This window comes from Podarcis vaucheri (assembly GCF_965113315.1).
Source record: "Podarcis vaucheri genome assembly, chromosome: 5".
Lineage (NCBI taxonomy): Eukaryota > Metazoa > Chordata > Lepidosauria > Squamata > Lacertidae > Podarcis > Podarcis vaucheri.
This window is the reverse complement of record NC_138763.1, coordinates 53,313,854-53,340,452: the sequence shown is the minus strand read 5'-3', so window position 1 is coordinate 53,340,452 and position 26,599 is coordinate 53,313,854. Positions and strand designations below refer to the sequence as shown.

The window sequence follows — 26,599 nt, the reverse complement described above, 5'->3', positions numbered from 1 at the left end:
ATCAGAGCAAACGTCAATTGGGTTTTCTGCAGATGGATGTTTGCTCCAATTTGGTGCTAAACAGCAGCTTTTCCTGGGGAAAGATGTGGAGCAAACAGAAAACATCCCGAATCCATTCCTAGAAAGCATGAGACAAGCAGAAAACTGCTTGGTCCCAGGACCATGGGTGCCTGGGGCTGTGCACGCTGTGGGCGCTCGTGTGCCTGATATCAGCATGCCCCATGTGCGTGCTGACATCACACACGCATGTCAACATGCATGCTGACATTACACACGTACACCCCCACGGCATGCATGGCCCCAGCACAAAAAAAATGTGGGTGCCCAGCCCCTTCATGCAGAATTTTGTGTTTACACCCTCAAATCTATGGATGCAAGTCTGCTGGTTCCCTCAACCTTGGCGGCAGCAAGGTCTTATAATGGGAACTCTTGCAAGAGGCTTCCCTTTGATCCTGCAGCAGCATCTTAGGCATATGGATCAATGTGAAATGGAGAGCAGAATCCATGAGAACTACATTTCCCATGGATTGTTGCAGCTTGGACAATGCCAGTGTAGCACTGAGGCGCTAATAAAGGCCCTACTGGAAGGTCTCTCTGTTGCTGACAGAGCCACAGCCTAATAAGTTTATAAAGCTTCCAGTTCAATTCAACATTTCATTATTTCAAATTGCAAAGAGATTTTAAAAACATTACGAGAAGGGTAGAGTATTCCACTATGTAACAGAATGCTAATATTAAATGAAATCTCATTTGGAAATGATATTAGTGAAGCAACAATTGATTTCAAGGCCTAACATTTCTAACAAGCATCTGAATAATGACTTCAAAGATACTGAATGTGCCATGTAAGCCCAATGAAGATCATGAGTTGTATCCAGAAAGTTAGTTGAATTGAGTTCCCATTGAAATCAGTGGTATTTAAATTAAGTAATGACTACCTTGTCCCATTGATTTCAGTGGAACCGAAGTGCAACTAACTTAACCTGGATCCAGCCCACAACACTTAACAATGGTTTCTTAAGTGTTATGTCCAAACACCTTGGTTTGGCTACAAACCAAAGTATGATTCCATGGTTTGAAGCAAATTTTCAAGTTTTGGTTAGTTAAGTATTAAATCTACCCTGATAAAACTATAATGGGTGCAAGGTGATAAGCATTCCTTGCTGATGTCTCCTAGGTTAAACCATGGTTTTACTGTAGACTTGCTTGGGAGAGGGGGGTGGTTCTTAACCAGGGTTAAGTAACAAAATCACTAACCATAGTTAAACATCCTGTCTGCACAAGGCCACATTATGTTTAACTATCTGTAGCTTTTCCACGTATAAGAGCAGGGATCATGGAAATTAGTGAAATCTTTTATTGCTCTGGGGCATTTTTAAGACCACTTACAATAAGCCTGAAAAAAGAATGCATCAACAGTGGCTTAGCCTGTATCATTCTTGCTGATAATATGATGTGCAATTAATTCTGACATGGCAGTTTGGCAGGCTACCTAATGCTCTGTACTTTACTACCTCAGGAGGTTAGTACTTGGCAATTTCTATGACATTTTATACAAATCAATCAAATACTTACCATCATTTTATTATAGAAGAATAATATATCTTCCAAGCACTTTTCTAAGGAATGATTTGTATGTGAAATGCATGCACACCAGAACACCTGCACACACATTGGATGGGTGCTGTCTTGTCTGGTTTTGTAATCCACTACAGTTATACCTCGGGTTGAATGCGCTTCAGGTTGAGCGCGTTCGAGTTGCGCTCCACGGCAACCCGGAAGTAACGGAGCATGTTACTTCCGGGTTTCGCCGCTTGCGCATGTGCAGACGCTCAAAATGACGTCACACACATGCACAGAAGCAGCGAAAAGCGACGTGTGCGTGAGCAGAACGGATCCTGTTCGTATCCAGAGGTACCACTGTACTCTGCTCTAGAGCATTTTAGAAAGGAGCTTAAAGGCACACTACTCTGGTACTGCTGTTCTGACACAATTCTGACTGGCAGCAGGACACCAGAGAAGAGAATAGTGTCATTGTCTTGGTGAGAGATAATCAGGCTGTATTCAGAGATTTTGCCAGGGAGTCACAAAGAATGGTCAATATTTTCTACTATCCTGCAATCTCACTTTCAGACACGAATGGAAGTATTACCAGTACCACCCCACCCCGGTTTATTGTGGCACTATTTCTGGGAGTAGAAAATGGGTCTCATAATATATTGTAAATATGCATTTTTTATATTTCTGTTATATGCAGATATTTGGCAAAAAGTTCTGTATGAATTTACTCTCCGTAAACAGGTTACATTCTACAGTTTTCTGGATCCTAGCAGTGGTCTGTCTCTTGATGAATGGGGCAAGTATCAAATGCGGGGGGGGGGGAGTATATATATAGACACAGAGCAACAACAGAGGTTTCCATTCCCTGCTAAATAAATGGCTATCTGCTGTACACAGTTAAGCTTTTTGCCTGAGTCCATGTGCCTAAACTACCTTGCTTAACAGTTTCCACCGGCTGGAGCTGTCTGCTCCCCCTTTTCTGATTTTGGTTCCTCCTTCCCCCTCTTTTCCCCAGTAGGCTTCCAAGGGGCAGAAAGCTCATTTATAATGAGCAACACTTATTGCGCACTCTCAGGTACCTCCATTTTCTCCTTCTGTACACCAGGCTTCCAGGAAGTGGGGGAACCAAACTGAAGCAGCTTTGCCAGCCAGCCCTTCTCCTCCTACACCTTCCTTCCCATGACAGGTTCCCCGGGAGTAGAAAAATCAATCAGCAGCCCCTCAGCTCTTTGACTGCTCTCCCCATCTGGATGCCTGGCAGCTAGGCTTCTAGGTTACTCCCACATGGACTCTCACTTTGTTCTCGAAAGAGGCTTCTTACTGCTTACCCTCTCTGGTTTTGGTTGGTTTGTCTATTGAACAGCTGTCTCAGCCATTGGTGTGATCACAGAAGCTGCTCCAGTCTTTGGTTGCTTCTCTGCCTGCTCCATTTGCTGCTTATGGTGCTCCTCCATCAACTCTGCAGCATCTCTTGGAGTACATGGTGGGTTGTCACCCAGTGATCAAATGGAAGCAGTTCAGGTTCATTAAATTCAGAACCTAAACCCTCCAGGGGGAGGGTGGTGAAATGACCTCTGCCTAAGGAAGCCAATGCCAGTCAAAGTAGGCAGTAATGAATTAGATTGACAAAGGGTCTGGACTGGTAAAAGGCATTGACCTATGTTCCATATGTCAGTGATAGGGACTGAAATCATTGGTCTAGCCTGGAGGTTTTCAAATACACAACTGGAGGAATCAGTTTTGAGCATGTACTAGTTGGGGAAATGAGAACGGAACTGATATACTGGGACTAGAATTTCTGTGTGCATGCATTATACTTTGTCAACCTATCCTATCCTATTCCAGAGAAGCCAAAAGTCCCTATAGTTCTCTTCTCTTTGACCCTGCAAAACATCCCTTAACTTCACCCTATTCAGCCAAAACTATATAGCCATTCCTTATTCCTTAGTCTAGTGCTTTTGAAACCTAGTTATATTAATTGTTACAGCAGCTTTTTTGTGACACAGAGATCCCCAAACAATATGCCAGAGGGCAATTCTGTGAAAATCTTAACCAAGGCAACACATGGAATTTAATGGAACTTTCATCCCAAAGCGTAAATTGTCTTTGAGTCATTCTTTTGAGCTACTTTTAGAAAAAACCCATTATCATATGGACATCAGGGACAAATCTGGCTTTGTGAGGCCAACAAACTCATTACTAGTTTTTTAAAATATATACCTTATTTTATATATTGCTATTACTTCATTGGGTCTAAACTAAATGCACAATGGTAGCACACTCATCAGCTGTTTAAAATGCCTTATGGAGACATTTTCTATATTTTACTTTTACTATAAACCCAAGGAAACAATTATAATCTCAATAAATTGTAACTTAGCACTTCAGTCATAACATAAATCTAGTTCCCCTCTTTTGCATATATCAAGTATATATCTACATTTTGGATCTTTTGAGTATCCTGTTCATTTGTCCAAATACAGTGTGTATATGTGTATTATTGGATTACAAAACAGTAGAATTATTTCATCAATAATAAAGATTTTACCATTCTTTAAAAAAGAAAGATTCTAGTAGCCTGAGCATCTTTCTTGTATTATAATACACCATTTTATAGTTAACTGTAAAACCTGAGATTACGCCTTTAAGAATCATGCCGTTTTGTTTTATAGTTTAATAATTGTTCATTTGAAAACGAATGTGAACTTCCTAGAAACTAATGTAATGACTTATAAAAATAGCATTTTGCCAAAAGCTACTGAGCACTTCTAAAGAGCATGGATATTTTACTGTTATAGTTGCTATTCTCAGGGAGTACTTTGCATATCATTCCTACACAAAGGAGAAGCAGGATTTGCCATTAAACCTCAGTTTGCCTTCACTATTTTACTACAAGATCTCCTCCTGTGGGAATAATGAAGAATAGCTAAGCATGGGAATAATATTATATGGCAACATTAGGTCATATTAGTTCATACCAGGTTCTACACAGAGACAAGTGCCACAGTTTTATAAGGCCTTTTGTCAAGTTAAGAGTACTCTTAATGGCTCCCTCCTTTACTCCTTGCTTCTGGGTCCTACTACTACACATAAAACAGCTACCACATGGGAAGAGGAATGAATTTGTAGCTATGTGGCTGTTCCTTTCTGCAGAGCGGCAGCTATGCACATTATGTCACTATGCAGATTGGCTGCTGCCACACCTCTCCCCCCCAGACACAAAGCAGTGACAGGAATGTCATTCTGCCAGCACTGGAATGCATATCTGTCTCCCCTGGTAGCGGAGAAGCCTCTGCTCAGGTGCAGTTTTCAGCACAGTGAGACACTGCCTGTGAGAAAGGCTGGACCTGGATACCATTACCACAATAAACTTAGGCCATTCTTAAAACTAAGCATGCAGTAAGCTTACGAAAAGCAGCCACAAGGTGGGAATACAGTGAATCTGGAAGAAGGGAACCATAGGATTACCACCCAGTCCAATGTCAGAATTTAATTTTACAATATAACTGGGAGAAATAAAATTACTGCTCCTTATCATCTAAGATACTGTTAAGTCTTTCAAAAGGCATGCAGTGAAGTTTCGAAAGTTATCTCCTCCCCCTCTTTAATCTTCCATTAGCGTACATCAGGAGCGAGTCCATTGGAATAAGGAAATATGACACATTAATTCAGATGGGAACATGCTTGTCTATATTTTAATGGGGACAAAACTGGATTCTTTCCTCTCTCTTCTTAATTGCAAGCCCTCTAGCATACTTTGAGCAATGTAAATAATGAGTATAATTTGCTACAGGAAACTGAGTTCATAAGAGTTCCTCACAAACATAAAGTACTTTTTTTAAAAGAAAAAAAAACCAAGCGAAGGAAATGGCTCCAGGGAAATAAGTGCATGAAAAACATTCACATTTATAACAGTCCTGTTCAGACCAAATTTAATTTTACTAGAACCTTTTGGATTTTTGCAAATGAGATTTCTAGAGGATTTTAATAACCCATTTTCAAAGTCAAAAAAAGAAAAATATTCCGATATCTGTTGAAACTTAAATTCTGCCAAGAATGTAGGGTCTAAGAAATTCCTCAACTGCCTCACCAACAATTTCATTTCCCAGAAGGTAGAAGTAGTACAAGGAGGTCATCTTTCTTGGACCTGGACCTCATCAACAGGGAGGAACTGATAGTGGAAATACTGGATACCTTGGGAGGAAGTTATCATGACCTCTTGGGTTTCCTTATATGCAGGCAAGGGAAAGCTTAATGTATTTGGACATCAGCTCTGGTTTTTGAAAAGCTGAAGGAATTAACTGAGTGAAATCCCATACTCAGAGAGAAGGGAGTCCAAGATGGATGGGAGTTTCTTAAAGGTGAAATATGCAGACAATTCCAACAAGAAAGAAAAGTGGGGGGCATCTAAAGACACCAGTGTGGCTGCATAAAGAGCTTACAGATGAATAAATAAATGCCTCTGCTGTAACATCATGTTTTGTGACATTGTGCTGATGCAAGGGTCACTACTCTGCAGTCCAGCATTTCTTAGTTTGTCACCACATCAGGTCTGATAATCATAGAATGGTTGAACTTGTCCAGATGAAAAAGAAAAAGACTGAGCTGGCCAGGCAAGGACATTGTTGACCATACTTCCCAAAGAGGCTTGATATGGCCTCTTGCTTACACAGACCTAAATGTACAGCTTCTCTGAAATGTAACTCACAGTACCTCTACTTTTCCTAACTCTTTAATTCTATTCAAGATATTTCCCCCTTCATTTCAATTAGGGCTGTTTCCAAAATTCTCTTCAGCCAAATTTCTCCATGGAGTTTGAAGTTCTGAAATACATGGCTTTGTTTCTAGGTAGTGAACCTTTAAAAAAAAAAAAGATTTACAAGACAGAGTGAGCCCAGGGAACACTGAAAGGAAAAGAATAGGTGAAATCCACTCATTCTTAATTTCAGTAGCACTGACCTTCATATAATGTATTCAATATAGAGGTACAAGACATGGGCTATATGTAGCCAACTGATGAGATATTTGCATTGTTTTCTTCTCTGGATGAAATAGACCTAATGATTCTTTAAAACTGGTATTGAGAATATTATCAGGTTGAAATGTCTATCTTTGAGATATATGATGATAATTACAGTGGTACCTCGTAAGACGAATGCCTCGCAAGACGAAAAACGCGCAAGACGAAAGAGTTTTCAGTTTTTTGAGTCGTTCCGCAAGACGAATTTCCCTATGGGCTTGCTTCGCAAGACGTAACGTCTTGCGAGTTCTTGCGAGTTTGTTTCCTTTTTCTTAAAGCCGCTAAGCCGTTAATAGCCGCTAAGCCGCTAATAGCCGTGCTTCGCAAGACAAAAAAACCACAAGATGAAGAGACTCGCGGAACGGATTAATTTCGTCTTGCGAGGCACCACTGTACTCCAGAACTGACAGAAGTATCTTTCATAGAAAAATAAAATGTGAAACTTTTCTTGGGAATGATGTATTCCTTTAATATAAAGAATCAAACACTCATCCTCTGGTTTTCCTCTGTCATCCTGTTTCAATTAGGTCTTAAGTGTCCAAGTCTCATGCAACATTGGATATATGCCTTTACCTACCTAGATCTTGGTTCACTAAAATTGGCTTCCAGGAACTGGAGGTCATGCAAATTGCATAGAGCTGAGTTTGCAAAAATACAAGGAAGGCCATAGTATGATGTACACAAAGGCACAGAGTTAGAAAGTCCACAGTATTTTCGCTTCCAATACCACTATTCCACTTTCAAAGTGCCTGTTATCCAATTAACTAAATTTATTGGCAGTACAGCCACACTGTATTGCCATACTTTACGCAATATCCCTGCAATGGGTTCTATCTCTTTTTGTTTAAATAATCATTACCTCATTGCTGCATTCTTTTCAATGAGAGGTAAATTTGGAGGAATGTATCATGCCAGCACACGTGGAGGTCATTCACAAATAACTTGCTGCACTTCATTATTATTATTATTATTATTTATTAAATTTGTTTACCACTCTTTATCCATAGATTTCAGGGCTGTTCTTTAATCCAGTCCTTGCAGTTGTTTCATTCTTTTCCTGTCTATTAATTTTCTCTGTCCTCTTCCTTAGTGCTTACAAGCACCCTTATTTTTCACCATTCTTAAAAGAAAATCTTTCCCTCATCTTTTTTACAGCTACGTCCCATCTTCTTAGATTCCACTCATTCTGTGGACTTCTGTGAGAATGCCTTCTTCGGTTTCTCATTTGCGTGTCGAGGTCCCCAAGTCACCCCAATAAAACACAATTCACACAGAATTTTTGTTTAAGGTTTTTGGCATAATTTTGGCCACAACTTTATTAAAATACAAAAAAATGTGAGTGGTTGCCTAGGCATTGGTTGTGACTATCTGACCCTGCATGGAGACAGACTGACATTCACATGCCCTTGAAAGTCAGAAAGGGAAAACATTTTGGGGAGAAAGATGGAGCTGGATACAATGCCCTCACCTCTCCCCAAATGCTCCCAGGGGCTCTTGCGTGGCCCTAGCCCCTTGACAGGGGTTCGGACAAAAGCATGGCGAGTCCTTGGATTCCTTTAACAGAATACCCTTGCAGCAGCAGCAGCATTGGAGGGGCAGACACAGCCAATTCATGCCCCTCCACCAACCAATTCATAAAACCAATGCCTAACCACAACCTTACAAGTTGTGACGATTTGCTACGCAATAGGCAAAAACCAAATGGCACCAGCCAATCAGCCAAATGGACAAAATTCCTACCAGGCCCCTGCTCCAACAGCAGACGACCCCATGACAGGCATAGCAAGGTCAAGCGAACAACCCTAAATATAGGGAGGGTGGACGGGTGATCCGATGCATGCAACGGAAAGGAGGAAGCTCAACGCTGCACGCAGGGAATATATACCTTATGGCTGTCAATCAAAAATGGCAACATCAAATTCTCCCCAATGACAAGAGGAGCCCAATCGCAATGGTGGCCAACTATCTTTACCCGCCCAGCAACAGTGGGATGTCTTGTTAGACCCCACCGCAACACGTGCTCTCCATGAAGGAGAACACCCTTTGCCCAAACCTACTGAGGCTGAAATCCATAAGATATTTGTTATGCCAGAATGGAGATTTGGAATCCCATTGGTGTCCTTGTGCTCACAGAAGGACTTTTGATCCAGAGACCGCGTCTGCCAATGGAAGAAGACGGGAGGGGATTTTTACCAGTTCCTTCTCCTGCCTGCTGTAGCTGTTCCCCCCCCCCCAGGCCGCATCCCCACCCCGCTGTTTCTGGACTGCAGGGGAAGAGCAAGTTTACAAAAATGACCTGTCTTCCTCTTCCATTAGAGGAAGTGTCTGCTGGATTCAAAGCTCTTCATAACCAACAAAAACGCCAGTAGGATTCCACCCCCAGTCTCAAATGTGTGAAGTAAAACGTCACTGCCCTGGAACCCTTACTAATGTTTTCCCCTAATACCAAACCACTCACATTGGATGACACAGCTTGTAAGACTGGTGTCATTAGCTTATTTGCATTCAATGCAGCATCTGACTCATTACTGCTGCTAAGTAAACATCCGACCATTGTGGTTGTCTACAGATGCTCCACCCTCATGGAGTGATTTGTTGCCAGGTAAAGTGTGGCAGCATGGAATACTTAACTGGTTTAAGTTTGCCATGTTCAAATATTTTCTGAGAGCAGGAATGAGTGATACAAGACAGCATCACATTAATGTTGCGGTAAAAATGTAGTAAACTGATCAGAAATACTTCTGGGTTTCAGTATGTATAGACAGAACTACTGAGAGATTTGAGAGACAATTTGGATGTTCCAAGGAACTAGCAGTAAAGAATGCACAAGTTTCCCCTTTCTAGATGCAGCTGTTCCCCCTTTTGCGTAATACCCAGCAGTGCTGTTTCCTCATATCATGTGAAATGGCCCTGATTTCCGCATGACACTTGGGAGCATTATGTAAAAGACAGGAATGTCTCCTGTTAACTGCAGAGTCCCTATCCCTGAGAATACACAATTCAACCCAGAGAGAACATGCTCCACTAGCAAGACATCTGGTTCTCCAGCTCTTAAAACTTTCTTACGTTCTGGGAAAAGGCTTCCTTACTGAAGATTTTGCCTGCTTTCATTTTCTTCAACACTTGTCATGGGGAAAATTATACACAATAACTTGTGTGAATTTTGCTCTCCTCTCTACGAGAGATCATTTCTTAGCCCATTAATCTCTCCTTCTAGGGATACCTAAATCATGCCTCATTCAGACAGACTGCACTTCTGCTTAACCACCAGTCGCTGTTCTAATCTCTTCACCATTTTCCATATACATTTTTCTATTCCCTCCCCCTCTTATTTTTAACACTTCCCTTGGGAGCTTGGTGTTGTTTCAATAAAAGGTGTGGTGCTTTACCTGCATGCAGCAAGGAACAAAGTATATTTGTTTTTCTGTGTTTTTAACATAGGGGTTGTGTGTTCATCAGCCTTCTTAAATGCTGGGAACAAAGGCTCCACTGCAATCCTGTGTACGCTTCCTTGGGAGTAAGCACTTTTGAACTCAGCGGGACTTGCTTCCAAGTCTGCCTAGGATTTAGCTGCATGATCTGAACAAATCTCTCCCCAAAAGTAAGATCAGGGGCAGAGAACTGCTTGGATAATGAGGCAGAGCCAGGTAATAATCACATAAGCTAACAGTGAACTCAAAATAAAAAAAATTCCTTCCTGTAGCACCTTAAAGACCAACTAAGTGGTCTTTAAGGTGCTACAGGAAGGAATTTTTTTTATTTTGACTATGGCAGACCAACACGGCTACCCATCTGTAAGTGAACTCAAGTTATCCATGTAGCAGTCTTTATGTAGCCAGAATGATATCATATATGCCCAAGAGGAAGATAGGAGACTTGAGGAAGTAAAAAAGAAGGCTTAAGGGTGGGGCGACTTCAAAGCAGCCCAATGAGGCCCGAGCATTGGCCACAGAACACTGGCTGACTGTTAGAGGGGAAAGGTAAAAGAGGAGAATGGAATAGAAAGGCTAGAATCCTGAATGGCAGCACATCACACTGCAACATTTTGCTGCTGGCCCCACTTGTGTATACCAATTAATGGGAAACTCTGTTTTCCAAAGGCCATTACTTATGCAGCCAAAATGGCACCCACCCACAAACAAGCATGCTTGGGATAAGCCCAAGATTTACAAAATTCCAAAAAACCTTGTGGGGGGGGGAACATAAATGGGCAAAACCTCCAAAGCAAGACAATGAGAACTGAGCATGTTCAGGGGGCTTGGACTGCTGACTGTTGGGAATGAGAGGTGAAATGGAAGAAGGCCTGGCCGATGGGATGGAATACTCAAGAAAGACTCCAGACTGCCACCATTTTTGGTACAGGTCCACTGGTTATGGACTACTTGCCAGACATGGAAAGCTTCTGTAATTCACAAAACTATCATGCAAAGTCCTCAGATCATCCTGGCCTACAGAAGAGAGCCTCAAGAATAGTGATGATTGTGTGGACAAAGTGCATTCATGGTAGCATATGGGTTATCAATGCTGCCCCAGTATTATGTCTAATCCTCACACAATATAACATCTAAAATAGAACACATGCACCTCCCTCTGTACCTCTGAGTCCCCCATTGCAAGCAAGTAGAAATGAAGGAGACACTTTTCCCAGCAAATATGAGAGTCTGAAGCCATACTCAGCCTGACACTGCCAGTAGAGAATTATATATGCAGAACTTCATCCCCTTGGATGAAGGACTGCTTTCCGTTATACCAGGGCAGGGAAAAGGAACAACTGGTGAGAATTGCTTGCATTTGTCTGCACAATAAAGAAGCTTCTGTGAGGAAATTAAAAATTAAAAACCCACCCATATTCTTCCTGAATTTTCTCCTTCGTTCTCTGGGAGTAGTACAATAGTATTCCATTCCATAAAATGAATGGTTTCTTCTTGCCTAGTTATCTCATGCTCCAGGCCATGTGCATAAAAATAAAAATTTCCTTAGAATAATACCTTTGATATGTTTTGGGTTTAAAAAAAAATGTCAAAAGCCTTAAGTACTAGGTATGAAATGAAACGTCTTTCATTAAAAAAAGAAAAGAGGGGGAAGAAGAGTAACATGGGCATAGTTTTATTTCCACAATAATAAATGATAAAGATGTGGAGGAGCCTGTGAGTGTTTCAAACATAATAATGAAAAACTCAGAAGTATTCATTTCACACCATATGTTGGAATTACTTCATCACAACCTGCAAGGACAGCACATATAGAGGAGCTGTATCTTGCCACTTCCTCAACAATATGCCTGAACCTTTACAGCAGTCAAATCTTGTTCGTAAGAAAATAAGTCAAACACAGCCATTTAACTGAAGTGTTTAACATATGCTCTTAATAAAAGGCATTAGCAGTGCTAAAGTTCTGAACATAAATATATTTTTATTCTGCTTTTAACCTGTCTTCTCACTTTGCCTATAATATTCAGCGTGCATTTATAATCAAAGACTAGAAATAAATCACATTTATTTCATTCCCCACTGACTTTTTATTCCTAGGTGTTCTAATCAGTTGCCTCACCTGAATAATAGATCTCTGCATTACCTTTAGACTGTTCTCCACACATTCCCTCCTCTCCCCTGCTTCCCAATCTATTATTTGGTTTCTGGAACACAATGAACTGTCACCCATTTTAGTATCTTGACTTTAAAATCAATGAGAACTTGGAATGCTGTTTATTCCTTCTTTACACAATGAGATTCTGTATATTTCAGCTGGTGCAGTAATAGCTGAATTGGCTCAAACCATCCCAGCCTCCTGGGGCTTTAGTGAGGACTGTAAATAGATTGGCCTTCACTCCTATCTTCACCAGTGCCTATTATTACACCATTTTGTACCAGGTTCTTAAATTGGGGTGTCTGAACGCAGTGCTGTGTTTCGGAGGACGTCATAATGTATAAATGATTAATACGATATTCCTATTGTAGTTTTATTCCTTGCAGGTAATTTTCTTAGAGTGGTTGTGTGGTATCTAAAAATGAGAGTTGAGTGGTAGAGTACATGCTTTGATCTTCCTTGGAGACCTGGCACTGGGTCTCCTTGTTATTTAAATTACAGTTGTGGGGAATGTTACCTGCGTAAAGGCCATCCCTTCAATGGCAGTGAAGCTCTGGGACTTCCTCGTGGGGAGATACATTCCAACCCTTTATAGTTGCCTTCAGCATTGTGCAAAGGCTGTGTTCCTCAACATGGCATTTGGGGTCATCTGTGATTGAGGCAACTTCTCCCCAAACTGATTTGTTGGGCTGTAATTGCCATACTAGGTATCAGGCTTGGAATGAAATTCTGAACATGCACAACCTTCATTCAGTTTAACCCTTCCCTCCCTGCCCATAATCCTGGCAAGAGAGTCCTGATGCAGTTAGCCTTGGGAAAATAGAACCACTGACACCAATGGGACACAAAGGGCAACTGTAGTATGACAGCATTATAAGATCCCTGGTAGAATAAGCCAGTTGGTTGTTTAATAAAGCATTCTGTTCTCACAGTGAAGCCGACAAACAGATGAGTCCAACAGTGCTCTCCACACATGTGATTCCCAAGAACAGGTATTCAGTGGTATACTGCCTCTGATTGCAGTCATGGCTAGTAGCCATTGATATCCCTATCATTCATGAATTTGTCAAATCCTTTCAAAAGCCATCCAAGTTGGTGACCAGCACTACATATTGTGGGAACATATCCCATAGTACAGTATAACAGGGATGTTTGTTGGGATAGTGGCTGGCAAGCAAAGGCATAAATATTCCCTGCACTGTGCAGTCTCAGTGAAGATCACCTCCCCAACATCTAGGATTATTATTTCTTAAAAGTTATCCTGGTTGCTGCAAGATATGCAAGTAATGTAATGTATAGTTAGTCCCTTAGTATAAAAGTATTTGTATATAGTGATCTTTGTTGAATGTTACTCAGTTCTCTGGAATTTTGATTGGGACTGATGGGAGCTGGTGAAAACTGTGCTAGAAATACACTGAGGGTTTCTTTCAAATACACACATAAGATTGCATTGTTAATGCTGTTCCACAAAATCACAGCGAATGAAGCACAATATAGGTTTTTTTCCCTACTCATCTTAGCAGTTAAATCTTGTCTCATGAAATTATGACTGGACATATGTGGTTTATGCTGCATATTCTCTTCTTGGCAGCTTTCTATAATTTCACTCATTTATGTAGCCAAAACATAACACATTTATTTCCTGTGAACATAATTTTGCATAATCTGATAATTAGAATATAATCTGATAACCGGGGCTTCATACTTTTGTGAAATGTACTGCATAATTATCAGAGAGATGTTATAATTGGTTTTTTGTTAAGTGAGATTGCAATTGTGTGTGGGGGGGGATATGTTGCATTATAGTTTTTAATTCACCGGAAGATATTAGGAAGTTATACAAGGGAAATGGCAATACTTAGAGCCTAGTAATCAGATCTTCAGGCCCACTGACATTACTGGTGCTAATTTCTGAATAATTATGATCTCTTCGTAGAATTGCTTTTACACCCTATTCTGCAACAATGCTGTCAATGTCCCAGCCACCTTGACTATAGAAGGAGAATTAAGTAAATTCAGCATTGCATGCAGTGCTATCTCACATTAGCGTGGTACCTGGCTCAGTTATAAAAACTACTCTGTTCAGATGTGCTCGCCCTGTTACAACCATTCTGCAGGATAATGGACTGAGAGTAACCTGTTTCTCAAACTGTAGCTAGATTGGGATCAACACACCCTGGCTTGGAGACCTCCCTGCACTGTTTAAATCATCGCAGGACAGCAGCAAAGCCAAGGTTTGGATGAGCGTGTAATCTGAACACAGGATCATGGTTAAGGTCTCTCCACCTTAACCATATAAGAAAAACCTTGGCTACAGGTTGTAGTTAAGGAGGACAGACCTGCTCCTTAACCACAGATGATACTGTAAGTAGCTTAGATGTTATGCTGACCTAAAAAGCATATGGAAGAGCAAAGCAGCTGCAATCTCTTCCTCAGGAGTCAGGATGTTTGCACAAAACCATGCCTGGCTTAGCATTGTGCGTGAACGCAACCATAGTAAGAAGTCAGTGGTAGGAGCTCTCCTAGGAAGCTACCTTTTACCATGTTAGATCATTGGTCCATATAGCTCAGTATTGTCTCCACTGACTGGCATTGGGTCTCCAGGGGTCTCTTCCAGTCCTACCTGAATATGCCAAGGTTTCAACCCAAGACCTTCTGCATGCAAAAGTTCTACCACTGAGCTATGGCTATTCCCTTCACCTTCATCTCTGACTTCTCAGTATTCCCTCACTGCCCTGTAAATTCCTTGAGATAACTGAGACTTGAAACCAGAAGTGAAGCAAACAGAAGAGATAGTGACTGATACTCCTAGTTGCACGTCTTAATGTGAGAATAGGTTTAACACAATTTAAGCATGTTGCTTAGAAGTATGGCTCTCAGCACCAACATATGTTCTGTGAAACCACCGGCTTTCTTCCAGACTCATGTCTTGGCCGTGAAACAGAACACATCTAATTATTCTCCAGTTGACATGCAAGAAATTGGATAAATGCCAACAGCAATGGACCCATCAAGTTGTATTGTACCATGCTGTTGCACCAAAAGGACAATTACTTCAGTGCTTTGATTTACAGAACACTTTTCATTTTTTTTAAAGAAAAGGTTTGAATATATATCATTGATACCATTTCAATGGTTGATATTCAGATTCATTAAATTAAAATTATAGAGCTCACTAAACATTACTTTATAGCTGTCCAAATTATGACACTGGGGGTGATAGCTTGACTGAATACTGGCAAGTTTTAATAATGTTATTATGGGTAGATTATAATTAGGGCTGTGTATAGTCAGTGCCAAAAAAGAATTCATGCTCGTCAGTAGGAAACCCACATTCTATATGCACATTGCAAGGAAAATTAAGTAAATTTATTCCAAGTACAAACTTGGGTGTTTCTGATTATAGAGCAGACCTTGACTTTTTGACAAGAACTGATGTGATAAGATTGAAAAGAGGCATAAGAAAATGGAGATTAGTGGACGACAATAACTAATGAAAAACAAGTGAAAATGGGAAGGTGCTGTGAAGTTGGGAAAAGGCAGGAAAGTAGTGAGGGAATATAATTGTTAGAACTTTGAGGGCCAGGCTTGGAGTGACATGAAAAGTGTATTTGCGTTTAATGTACTCTTTTTAAAAAAGCAACTGATGGGGGCTGATAATCAGCAAGATCGCAGCAGGGAGGGAGTGGGAATTTGATAGGTTTTTTAGCGTGATTTTCAGCAGAACCCAGTGCAGAGGAGAATTTGTATAATTATCATCCCACCGCCACCCTCCAAACCAGGTCGGGAGACAGCGGGATGGCGTGCTGCGCCTCCCCGCTGTCCCCCGAGTTTGCGGGGCTGGCAACGGGGAGGAGCAGGCTTCTCCCCCCCCCCCGCCAGCCTTCTAACCAAGTCGGGGGACAGTGGGATGGCGGCGTTCCGCCTCCCCGCTGTCCCCCGAGCTTGTGGGGCTGGCGGTGGGGCTCTCCTGAAGCCTGGAGAGCAAGAGGGGTTGGTGCGCACCGACCCCTCTCGCTCTCCAGGCTTCAGCGAAAGGCTGCATTCGCCCCATAGGATGCACACACATTTCCCCTTCATTTTGGGAGGGGAAAAAGTGCGTCCTATAGGGCGAAAAATACAGTAGCTCTGCAGAAATGCCCTACTCACAAACAACTCCAAGCCTGAAGGTGTTTCTAGTCATCGTCACGCCTTGATGGTGGAAGGAGCCACAATACTAAAATCCAAAGCAACTGGAATTATTGCAAAGTGACTGTTCAGTTTTATATATGAAATAATAAAAAAAAAACAGTCAGCCTAAGCTGCTGAGTTATTAAGCTAGCAAAAAGGGATTCCACAAATGCTTTTACTGTTCTGTTTTCTTCTTTGCCCTTCTTTATACAGAAAAATAGTGCTAGCTGGAGGCAAATCAATTTTTTTAAGGTCACATTATGAGAATGGCATAATATCCACTAAAAATAGGAGGCATAAAGCTCTAAGAGTTTATTTGAATCAAACAAATGAGTGACTGAAAAAGGAAGCTCATCCTTAGCTCGTGAGTACATCACACTGAAAGGCTGTTACCAGGACACATATTTTAAATTGATAAATCAGTATCTGATGAGTTCTGCTCTCTAATGTTAAGCTGCTGCCAGAGAGAGGAGAGCAGGTGGCATCTTAGCACTGGCCACAAGATGTTGTAGATAGAACCATGAATAACATGGAATTCACACTTTGGACACATTCACAGCTACGCAAAGAGAAGAGAGGAATCAGCTTTGGCTGATTTGACACACATACCCTATCCAAGGCTCCCTGACCCAAATATCTGCACCTTAGCAAAGGTTTAAGCATTGGAATTGATCAAAAGAATGGGTTTGTGTGCCTAGCTTGTCAGTTTTGAACTATGCCCTACTTTTGAAGGTGCTTTTAGAAAAGCAGAACTTGCCAGATAGAACAGAAGTCTGCAAAAGACAGCGGAAAAGATTAATTACAATATGAAAGTCCATCAAATGAAAAAAAGGACAACAGTAGTGTTTTGGGGTGAGAAGCAAATGGCAACCAAGACTAGAAGATTACAGAGCAGGAATTTGTTAGCCAGAGAAGTAGCACAGAAAATTTATGTGACGTGGGGGGAAAGGTGGTAGTTGTGGGAAAAGGCATGCCATGGTTAGAAAGTTATTTGCTGACCCTGCACAGAGGGAGAGAGTCAAGGTTGATTAGCAGGAATAGTATAAAAACCCCTATCTGCCCCACAGAGCTACAATTCCCAGAGTGGTTTAACAGTCAGTCCCTCTTTCCAGGGGACTCTGGGAATTGTAATTCAGTGAGAGGAATAAGGGTGTTCTGACAACTCTCAGCACCCTGACAACTCTCAGTTCCCAGGATTCTTTAGGGGAATCCATGACTGTTGAAAGTGGTATGATGCAGCTTTGAATGTATAGTGCAGGTGGGGCCCAAGTCTCTCTTGACAGCTGCTTCCACCTCATTTACCTCCTTGGCAGCTGTAGTACCAGACCAGGCCCTCTCATGTCATTCTCCATTTCTGTTTCCCCGACCTCCCCCAAGCATCTAATAGAGAGCTTTGGCCAGCACACAATGTAAGGGTGGGAGCAGGCTGTGTCTGGATGCTGTTGAAAGCAGAATAGAAGATGACACTTCTGACATCACTGAGCTTCCACCATGGGCTCTTTTGTACTCTATTCATCCTTTGCCTCCGCTTCAACAATAACTTCTACACAAGGAAAGGAAGGGTGAAGTAGGTTTGTATTGAGTAGAGTCAAGCATGTGTGTGGTGTGAGCATGTGTGTGCCAAAGCACAGAGGGGGTGAGGCCTCCCCAGGAGTGCCCTTGCACAACAACTAGCAATGTTAGGGAAGGGGGTGCCATTTTGGAGTGGTAGCCAGAAGGATGGGTGTGATCACTGGGGCCAGCCCCTGCCTGGATGGTGTCCTCTTTTGCTCGGCTGAGAGGGGGCCCTTGCTTTGATCTCACATTGATCCTGAAGCCACCAACACTGCCCGCCCCCAGCTTCTTCCCTGGCAGTTGCAGATCTCACCAGCTGCCCTACAAAGCACTTCAGCCAGTAGGAATGATCGGCAGCGAAAGGCAGCAACTTGCTCTTTTATCTGGCGGTTTCCAGGTCTGATCCGAGTGGATCTCCCACCACCACCACTGTTTCCCTTTGAACCCTAGAAACAGACCTCTCAGACCTTTTCCTTCCTGCCCAATCCAGGATCATGCCTGCTCATCCTAGCCCAGATGTCACAGGTGATGTACGGTGTATATAGCTGATGGTGATACAAATGCCACCTCCCCAAATTTGCCACACACCCACACACCCCAGCAACTGCCCGGTTTGCCCGTAAACAAATATATCGCAGGGTGGCAGAAAAGGGGAGGGAGACTTGGGGGATTTTCCTACCATTGGCTCCATCTCCAGTTGAATTTTCCTGTGAGTTAGCCCTTCATAGAAAAAAGATTCACCATTCCTGCTGTCAAACCAGAAATTTAAGAACTGTTATTTTAAGAAATAAATTTTTAAAGGAAGTGTATTGCCTAATAATGTTGGTTTGAAACATTTCCCCTTCATATTGCAGTTTTTTATTTACTTTCCTGCCCGTGAGTCATAGGGCACTTCTTTTACAGCCTCACTCTCAGGCTTATCACTGCAACCATAAGGACCCCAAATCCTCCCTCTCTTAAATAGAAATCTGAAGGTCTTACTATTTCAACATGAGTTAATGGATAAAAAAAAGTTGTATGGGCCATATGTTCTGTATCTCTTGGTTGGATACTCAGGGATTCTTGAAAATGTAGCTTTGAATGTATATCAGAAACTGCACTCATATTTTAATGGACTGGGGGGGAAAGTTAGAGTATTTCTTTATACAGCTGTACTAAGGTGCACGTCTAGCTAAAAGCAACAGCTCTACAATATCCAGGGTTTGAATGGAGGAGATTTTATTTGTTTTATCTGTTTGTAGCAGCTTTTCCTTTTTCCAGCTACTTTTAATACAGAGAGAACATTCAGGGCATTTTGTGTTTAAAAGAACACTCTTATAGGTAAAAATGTAAAGGTAAAACAGTCATTTTATTTTTCACTTTATTCTTAACAAGCAAACAAAAAACAGTTCCATTTTCCAGTATTTTGTCATACATCCTTTAAAAATGTAGTCTGCTTTTCTTTGATGTCCTGGAAACGAAAAGGAGGTGCATCAAAGCCCCAACAGGTTGCCTGTTAAGCAAGTCTGGCGCCATGATGCTGCCAATTGAAATAATTTCATTAAGATAACTGAGAAAATATTATCTGAATTGGGCAGAATATTTTTCAGACTATTATGTAATTATGAAACAATCGTATTGCCCAATCCTTTCTTGAAAGCAAGTGCCACCTACCTAGTGCAAGCAGGAGTTACTCCCAAGTAAACCTGTAGATTATTACATTCTTAAGCAATTTGACCACAGATAATATTTATGCTCTAACAGTGGATTTTCCTTACAGCTGATTCAGCACCCAAGTAAAGGTCAGGCTTCTTTGTAGTGCAAGAGTGCAAGGCTGATTGCCTCCACAGCTTAAATAGCACAGCACCTCAGCTTTGTGGACTAGAATTGTTTTATGCTGAATTGAATACTTATTTTAGCAGACTCTGCTTCTGATATGCACTTTGCTTGTTTTCCCAGTTGAAAGTAATTTATATTGCAGCGTATTGTTGGATCGCTGGGCTAATAAGAAAACACTATTGACAAGTCTGATAGATGCAGCTTGTGTTTAGGAAGAGCAAAAGAGTTAAACTGATTGCATTTTTACAGTCAAGTGCATTTTGCGCTTTATAGTTTGTGTCCTACTGTTAAGAAAACAGGTTGGGTGAATAGTAAATCTCTGTAATCAAGAGAACAAAGGATTATGCAGTGGTATTTGCTATGAATATTTCAAGGAGATGGTTGGCTGGAGAATAGTTGGGGAAAGGAAGATACTTTCCTCCAGCCTTTTGTTGCAAGGCTTCCTAACAGGGTTGTCAACTTACTACTCAGCCACTGTAGCTGTGACTTTTAAGCACAGCTTGAGGTTTTTATCCCCATACTGCAAACATCTGTTGATTTCTGTACAGAATGACACTGTTAAAGGCACAAAAGCCTACCATGCTGGACACACACACCCCACCCGAGTCAACTGGAAGTCCTACTGTCTAGGGACACTACCAAGAAGAATTTACCCCCTCCAAATAAAAATGGGGGGGGTACAGTTTGAAGACCATTGGCTTAAACAGAATTGGACATCCTTCTGGAGGCCCTGTTCCAGTGGTGGACCAGGTAAAGAGGGAAAGTCGGTGGAGCAAGGGATGTAATTCTAACCCTTGCACAGGAGGCTGCATTTCATCCACACAAAAGTCAGAGGATTCTGTGCACACCCATTTCTCTCCACCCACCATAAGACAAGCAAGAGGCATCGTTACAGTTCTTAAAGTACTCGTGGAGTGTGTGTCCTGGGGAGAGGAAGCATGACTTGGGGGGGCGGGGACTGTGGATTCCGCTCACAAAGTTACTATTTTGTTCCTAATGTATAAGAAGTAGGGTTTTAATCAAATTTAGTTTCAGTTGTTTGATGTTGTTTGATCATACTTGACAAATTATCAAAAAAATTCAAAAGTCAGGTTTTGCTTTTTAATGTAAACACCCCCACAAAAAGACTTCGGGGGGGGGGTTGTAACTGAATTCCACACTAGGAGATTCAATCAAAGCAATGGAGTCATTTGTTTTGTTGGAATCTACATGCCACACTGTTAAGGGTTGTGGTGAAAAGTTCAGAAAGACAACTGGATATATATAAAAAAAGTAATTACACATTCTCTCTCTGAATTCTGTAGTAATGTATGGCTTCAAGGCAAAGTAGTGGCGCTCTGGAAATCCCTAACAGTTTCACCAGTGCTTATTCAATAATTACATTTCTGAATCTTACATATTAACCATATTAATGTTATCATTGACATCTGTATTCCAATTGAAAGATACTTTGCAAAACGTTGCCCAAATTACATTCAATTTTGCTAAATTTCAAACTTGAACATCAAAATTAGAAATCAAAATATAAATGTAGAAGTTAAAAGTTCTGTTTTTAACTGGGAAGATATAGTAATTCAGCCTATATACAGTTCCTTGCTCTTGAAATCCTGCTTTGAATTAATGCAACATTATCTCTTGATTTTCTCATCAGCACAGTACACTAGCTTAGTGTGCAAGCCATTATTAGAGACATTAATTTTTCTTGCACTAGAATTACACCAGTTTCTCTTTGTCCTGTAAGATTGGGGCAAAAAAGAAAGGATTTGTCCCTCAGGATATAATTACTGGGTATCGTGCTCTCTGCACAGAATTTTATATATATTCTTTCCATTGCCTGTGATTTAGTGATACACTGCTACTTTATAGTACAACAGTCTATGCCAGCTTTTCCATTATAACCCCTTTTTACAGGTTTATAACTCAGCAGTAAAATGTACTCTTCCAATTTGAAACTTGGCATGTTACATCTCAGTCTGGAAGCTAACTCCCCACCCCCCACCCCACCCTGAATTTTTTTGCTTTACAGAAGTAAAACAAGTGGGCATGTATCTTTATTTCCTCTAACTACAGAAGCTATACTTTACAGGGAAAAACAATTTACTATTTTTTGCTGATGTTGTTATTATGATCTATTTTATCTCCTAAGCTGAAAAGTAACTGAAGACAGTTTTGCTGTGTAGCTTTGTTCCTGATGAAATTATCTGTTGTGCTGTATACAGGTTGCACCTAATGTGCTTAGTTAAACTAAGGATGGCTGGTTTAATGACACCTTGATAGCTTTGCTAGAGTCTTTCCCCTTTTCATGGAGACCTGGGAAGGTAGCAGGGAGATGGTCCCATGTGCCAGGGTTGCAACATATCTGATAGAAAGTTTGTTTGTGATTTGAAATAGTGTTGTAATTAGCAGTGTTCTTTGGAGAAAACTGGGACGTGGGTGGCACTGTGGGTTAAACCACAGAGCCTAGGGCCTGCTGATCAGAAGGTCGGCAGTTCGAATCCCTGCGACAAGGTGAGCTCCCATTGCTTGGTCCCTGCTCCTGCCAACCTAGCAGTTTGAAAGCACAAAGTGCAAGTAGATAAATAGGTACTGCTCCGGCGGGAAGGTAAACGGTGTTTCCGTGCACTGCTCTGGTTCGCCAGAAGCTACTTAGTCATGCTGGCCACATGACCCGGAAGCTGTATGCCAGCTCCCTCGGCCAGTAAAACGAGATGAGCGCCACAAGCCCAGAGTCGGTCACGACTGGACCTAATGGTCAGGGGTCCCTTTACCTTTACCTTTGGAGCAAACTACTATGCATTGCCATTTGAACATACACAGCATGTACAGTCTTAAGAATCCTATGTTGCTACTAATGGTAGGTTACTGATGTCAAAAGGTATTTATTGTAATGCCTTTAAATTGTAATGCATTTGCATTTATTTGGTTGTACCAGGGAAGATCTTGTTCTTAGACCAAAGACTTGCACAAAATTGATTGTAAGCTATAGGATTGGAATAGATTGAAAAGGCTGAAAACATCATAAGTACCATCTTCCTTTCCCAATGAAGCATCTAGCACGCCCTTAGACCTCTAATTGCATACCAGCATGACCCACTACAAGCATCAAACAATATAAAATATTACTTGGAATAGTTAGGTGGGCGTGTCCAATACCTTTGTGCTTAGTGATTCAGGTATGTTTTAGTACCTGCTTTGAAATCTATGGCAAAAAAAATCTCTTAAAGTTGTATTCAGACATGAGTTACATTGTTAAGCCTGCAATTTATGCACATTTTATTTATGCACTTTCAGCTTTATGTGCCTTGAAAAAAAATGGGGGGGGGATGGAAAGAGGGTGGATGTCCAAGAAAAAAGACTTTGGCAATCCCAGCCGCCATTGAACTCAATGTGTTTTGACTCTACACAATTTTTGGTTTTAGGCACACTTTCCAGAATGTAACCCCAGTGTAAACTGCAGACTTAAAATTACAAGCAAATGCCAGTCATAGTATGAGAACTAATTAGAGCTGCAGCCTCAGTCAACTTTGGTCAACGACAAAACTATCCACCATTTGATTTGATACATTTATACCCAAAGGACAACTGGGTGACCATTTGGGCTATGTGAATAGACCATTTACTCTTGAGTAATCCAGTTTTTATGAGAATAACCATTAGGTTAGTGATTTGGAGGTATACTGCTTTTTCATTCTCTTAGAATAATCAGCAATGCCACCTCCAATATTATTGACCACGTATACTTATATAGTCATCTCTTTGTCTTTCTACAGGTACCAAAGCAGAGTTTCAATGAATCTGTAGCTACGGAACTGTGTGTGACTGGGGTAAGATTTTTCACCGTGTTGTGGCAATTGCTACTAGCAAAAATATTCCTTTGAATAAAGTTTTTGAAGCCTCTCTTCTAAGAGGGCTAGAGGTTACACCCTACAGAGATTGTGGAGGCAAATCCTGCCCCATCCTATATTGTTGTAGTTAGTTCTGATAGCAATGACAGCCTCAAGTTCAGTCCCTCTTAACTGATTAATCTGCCAGCCCTGCCAAAATAGACAATGCTGGGAAGCAGCAGCAGCAGCAGCAGCAAAGTATAGCTTATAAGGTCCTCCTGACCTTAGTCGTCCAAAACAATTATTGCCTTCAATGAATTCATTAGAATTTTCAGTAACTGAAAGATACTAATCCTGGCAACACTGAAATCACTGGCTGTGAAAATGTGATTGCTTTTAGAATGTTTTGATGATGTTGATGTGTCTGCCTCCCTGGGCTCCTTTTGGAGGAAGGGTGGAATATAGATGGAAATAACAACAACAAACATTATTATTATTATTATTATTATTATTATTATTATCATCATCATCATCAACAACAACAACAACAAAACAACATTATTATTATTATTATTACAACAACAACAACAACATTATTATTAGTAGTAGTAGTAGTAGTGGTGGTGGTAGTAGCATTGGTAGTAGTATTGGTTAGAAGGCTCAGATCCATGTCCAGAATAGCCATTCACCTTCAGCCATATAGCAGAAAGGTAACTGCATTTTTAATTCTTAGGAAGCATGTAATTTTCAGGTCACATGATAATTACCCTTTATCTATGAAACGTAATTAACTGACAATCTGCAGGAACATGGCTCTTAGCAAGACCCTTAAGCATAGTCGATCAGATTTTATGGCTGACAGAATACTGATCTTGAATAAATGAAATGACAGTTGCTTAAACCAGGCCATTGCCTACCACTAATGCTCTCTCCTGTAACTTTTGGCCTTCACCCTTAGGTTATTCTGCCACCTGACATGAAAACACTAGCTGAATGTACATACCCGTCAAAACATGTGTGTCCCCATTTGGGGGGGAAATTGATCGTTTAAGAGTTAGATCAATTCATTAATTCTTTTGAAACCACACTATAGCTATGAATGGGTCAGAGCTTTGCAGTATTAAAAGATATAAATATAACCCTAGGTGGTGAAGCACTCCAGTCAAGGCCACTTCAGTTTGACAGGAGCTAGTTTACTTGAAAGTGCCGGATCACATACAGAAAACCAGCAAACAACTGGGCTTTCCTTTATTGAAGCATAGCCTTTCCTGAATAAAAGCAGGAATGGGTAAGAGTCTGGTACCTCTATTTTATGGACATTAATACTGTGGGCATCACTGGGACATAAATTCCAGTCTCTGGCCCTCTTACGACTATGCCCTAAATCAGGGGTGGTGAAACTCAGGCCCAGCCAGCTGTGCCTTTCAATATGCCCCACAGCAGCCTCCCCAGGCTACAATTGTCACTTGCTCCACTTTGCAAGCTCTGTGAGCCTTTTTGCCTGGCTGAACTGTTTACTTAAGAACTGATAATACCTGTTGCTTGTCTGGATGGTGAATATAGAGAGGTGTGTGAATGTGTGTAGACAATTAGCCTACTGTACAAAGGTAAAGCTTACATTAGCTGCCCCACTCCTCACTGACATGAGCCCCCAAGGTTGTCCAGAAGGGAATCAGCCCCTGGGCTGAAAAAGGTTACTCTCCTCTGTCCTGTATGGGTGATGTCATTCTCCTGCAAGGCAAGGTCTACCTTGACATTGAGTCTTTCTCGGTGGCCTTACCAATGTGGCCTCAGTATCCTACATCAGTACCTGCACAGCAAACTAATGAGTCTCTTTAAAATACAATCTTTTAAAAAAATTGTTTTCATGAATAAGCTTTGCTTACCATCTCAAATCACACTTGGAAGTCTCAACCTCCTTTGTATAGAATAAGGGTTAAGATACAACCTTGATAGAGGGCTTTGTATTATTATTATTATTTTCTTCCTCCTCCTCTTCCTCTTCCCTTTGTTCTCTTTTCTCTTTAATTTAGATTAGTTTAGCTTTTATTGTATTCTGTGTTGAAAACTTGCAATAAAAAAGTTGATTATTGGATCACACTGAAAGTAACACGAGTATTACTAGAAGTTTCCTCCCCACGCCAAGACCTTCTGGATCACTTCATTCTAGTGAAGCTGCCTGGTCTGAATGAGGAAAGCAGCTTGCAGGCGCAGCAAAGTAGGGATCATTGAAGAGCATTGAAAAGATGCAAAGATATGCAGGTGAAAATTTGGTGACCAAAGGAAATGATTCTGTTTTGCAGAATGCTCTTGGGAAAGGAAGCGTGGCAGGCGGCTCCACTAGTCACATGTCCTCTGACAATTCATCTCCTCTTCGTATAAGCATCCAGCCAAGCACACTTCTCATGCTGGTGGCAATTGCACTCTCATCTTGCTTGTGCCCACGTTCATCAGAAACCTCATATCTGCTTTAACAAAAGGACTTGTACAAAGAAAAGGAAATAAAATGAAGCTGATTTGTTCCTTGTCCTCCTCTGTTAATTGTTCTGATATAAAAGTTCTAGGAGCTAAGTTGAAGCACTTTGCTAAAAAAAAAATTAAAAAAATAGTTCTGGATTGTCATCCCCGTCTTCATTATATTATATCATATTATATTATAATTTCCTAATTTTTAAAGGACGCTTCTTGTGTTACTTAGGAGCCTTGTGAAATACTTGATGCAGTATTACATTCCAAACCCAGAAGGCTTTGGGACATGCCATGTTTTAAAAGAGATGGAATGTCAATTTGCATGTAAATCATCCAGATTTCATCCTTTCCTTTCTTTCTTGTTTTCCTTGTCCTTGCCTTTAATAAAAAATAAAAAATCTGCCCAATAAAAAAGAGGCCATGTAGCTTAGAATCCTGCTTCTCTCATTTGCAGCACAATTAGCCAGGAAGTTCTCCTGTGCAAGACCCATTGTAATAAAGGGGATCTCAGCCAGAGCATTTGAGTGCTTTTGTGCAGTTTCCGATTATTTCAGTGTAAGATGAGAGCAAAGACACACCTTAGCTGAAATCGGTTCCA

General features: G+C 41.1%; 1 protein-coding gene across 1 annotated transcript in view; it reads left to right on the top strand.

Annotated features, from left to right (window-relative positions):
* The window catches only part of GFRA1 (GDNF family receptor alpha 1), a 185,760-nt gene extending 159,707 nt beyond the window's left edge, over positions 1–26,053 (top strand). Inside the window, exons 8-9 of the mRNA XM_082222693.1 lie at positions 23,479–23,532; positions 25,836–26,053. Coding sequence (XP_082078819.1) covers positions 23,479–23,532; positions 25,836–26,006 — 225 coding nt within the window. The 3' untranslated portion in view covers positions 26,007–26,053. The remainder of the gene's footprint in view (positions 1–23,478; positions 23,533–25,835) is intronic.
* The last annotated feature ends 546 nt before the right edge of the window (positions 26,054–26,599 follow it).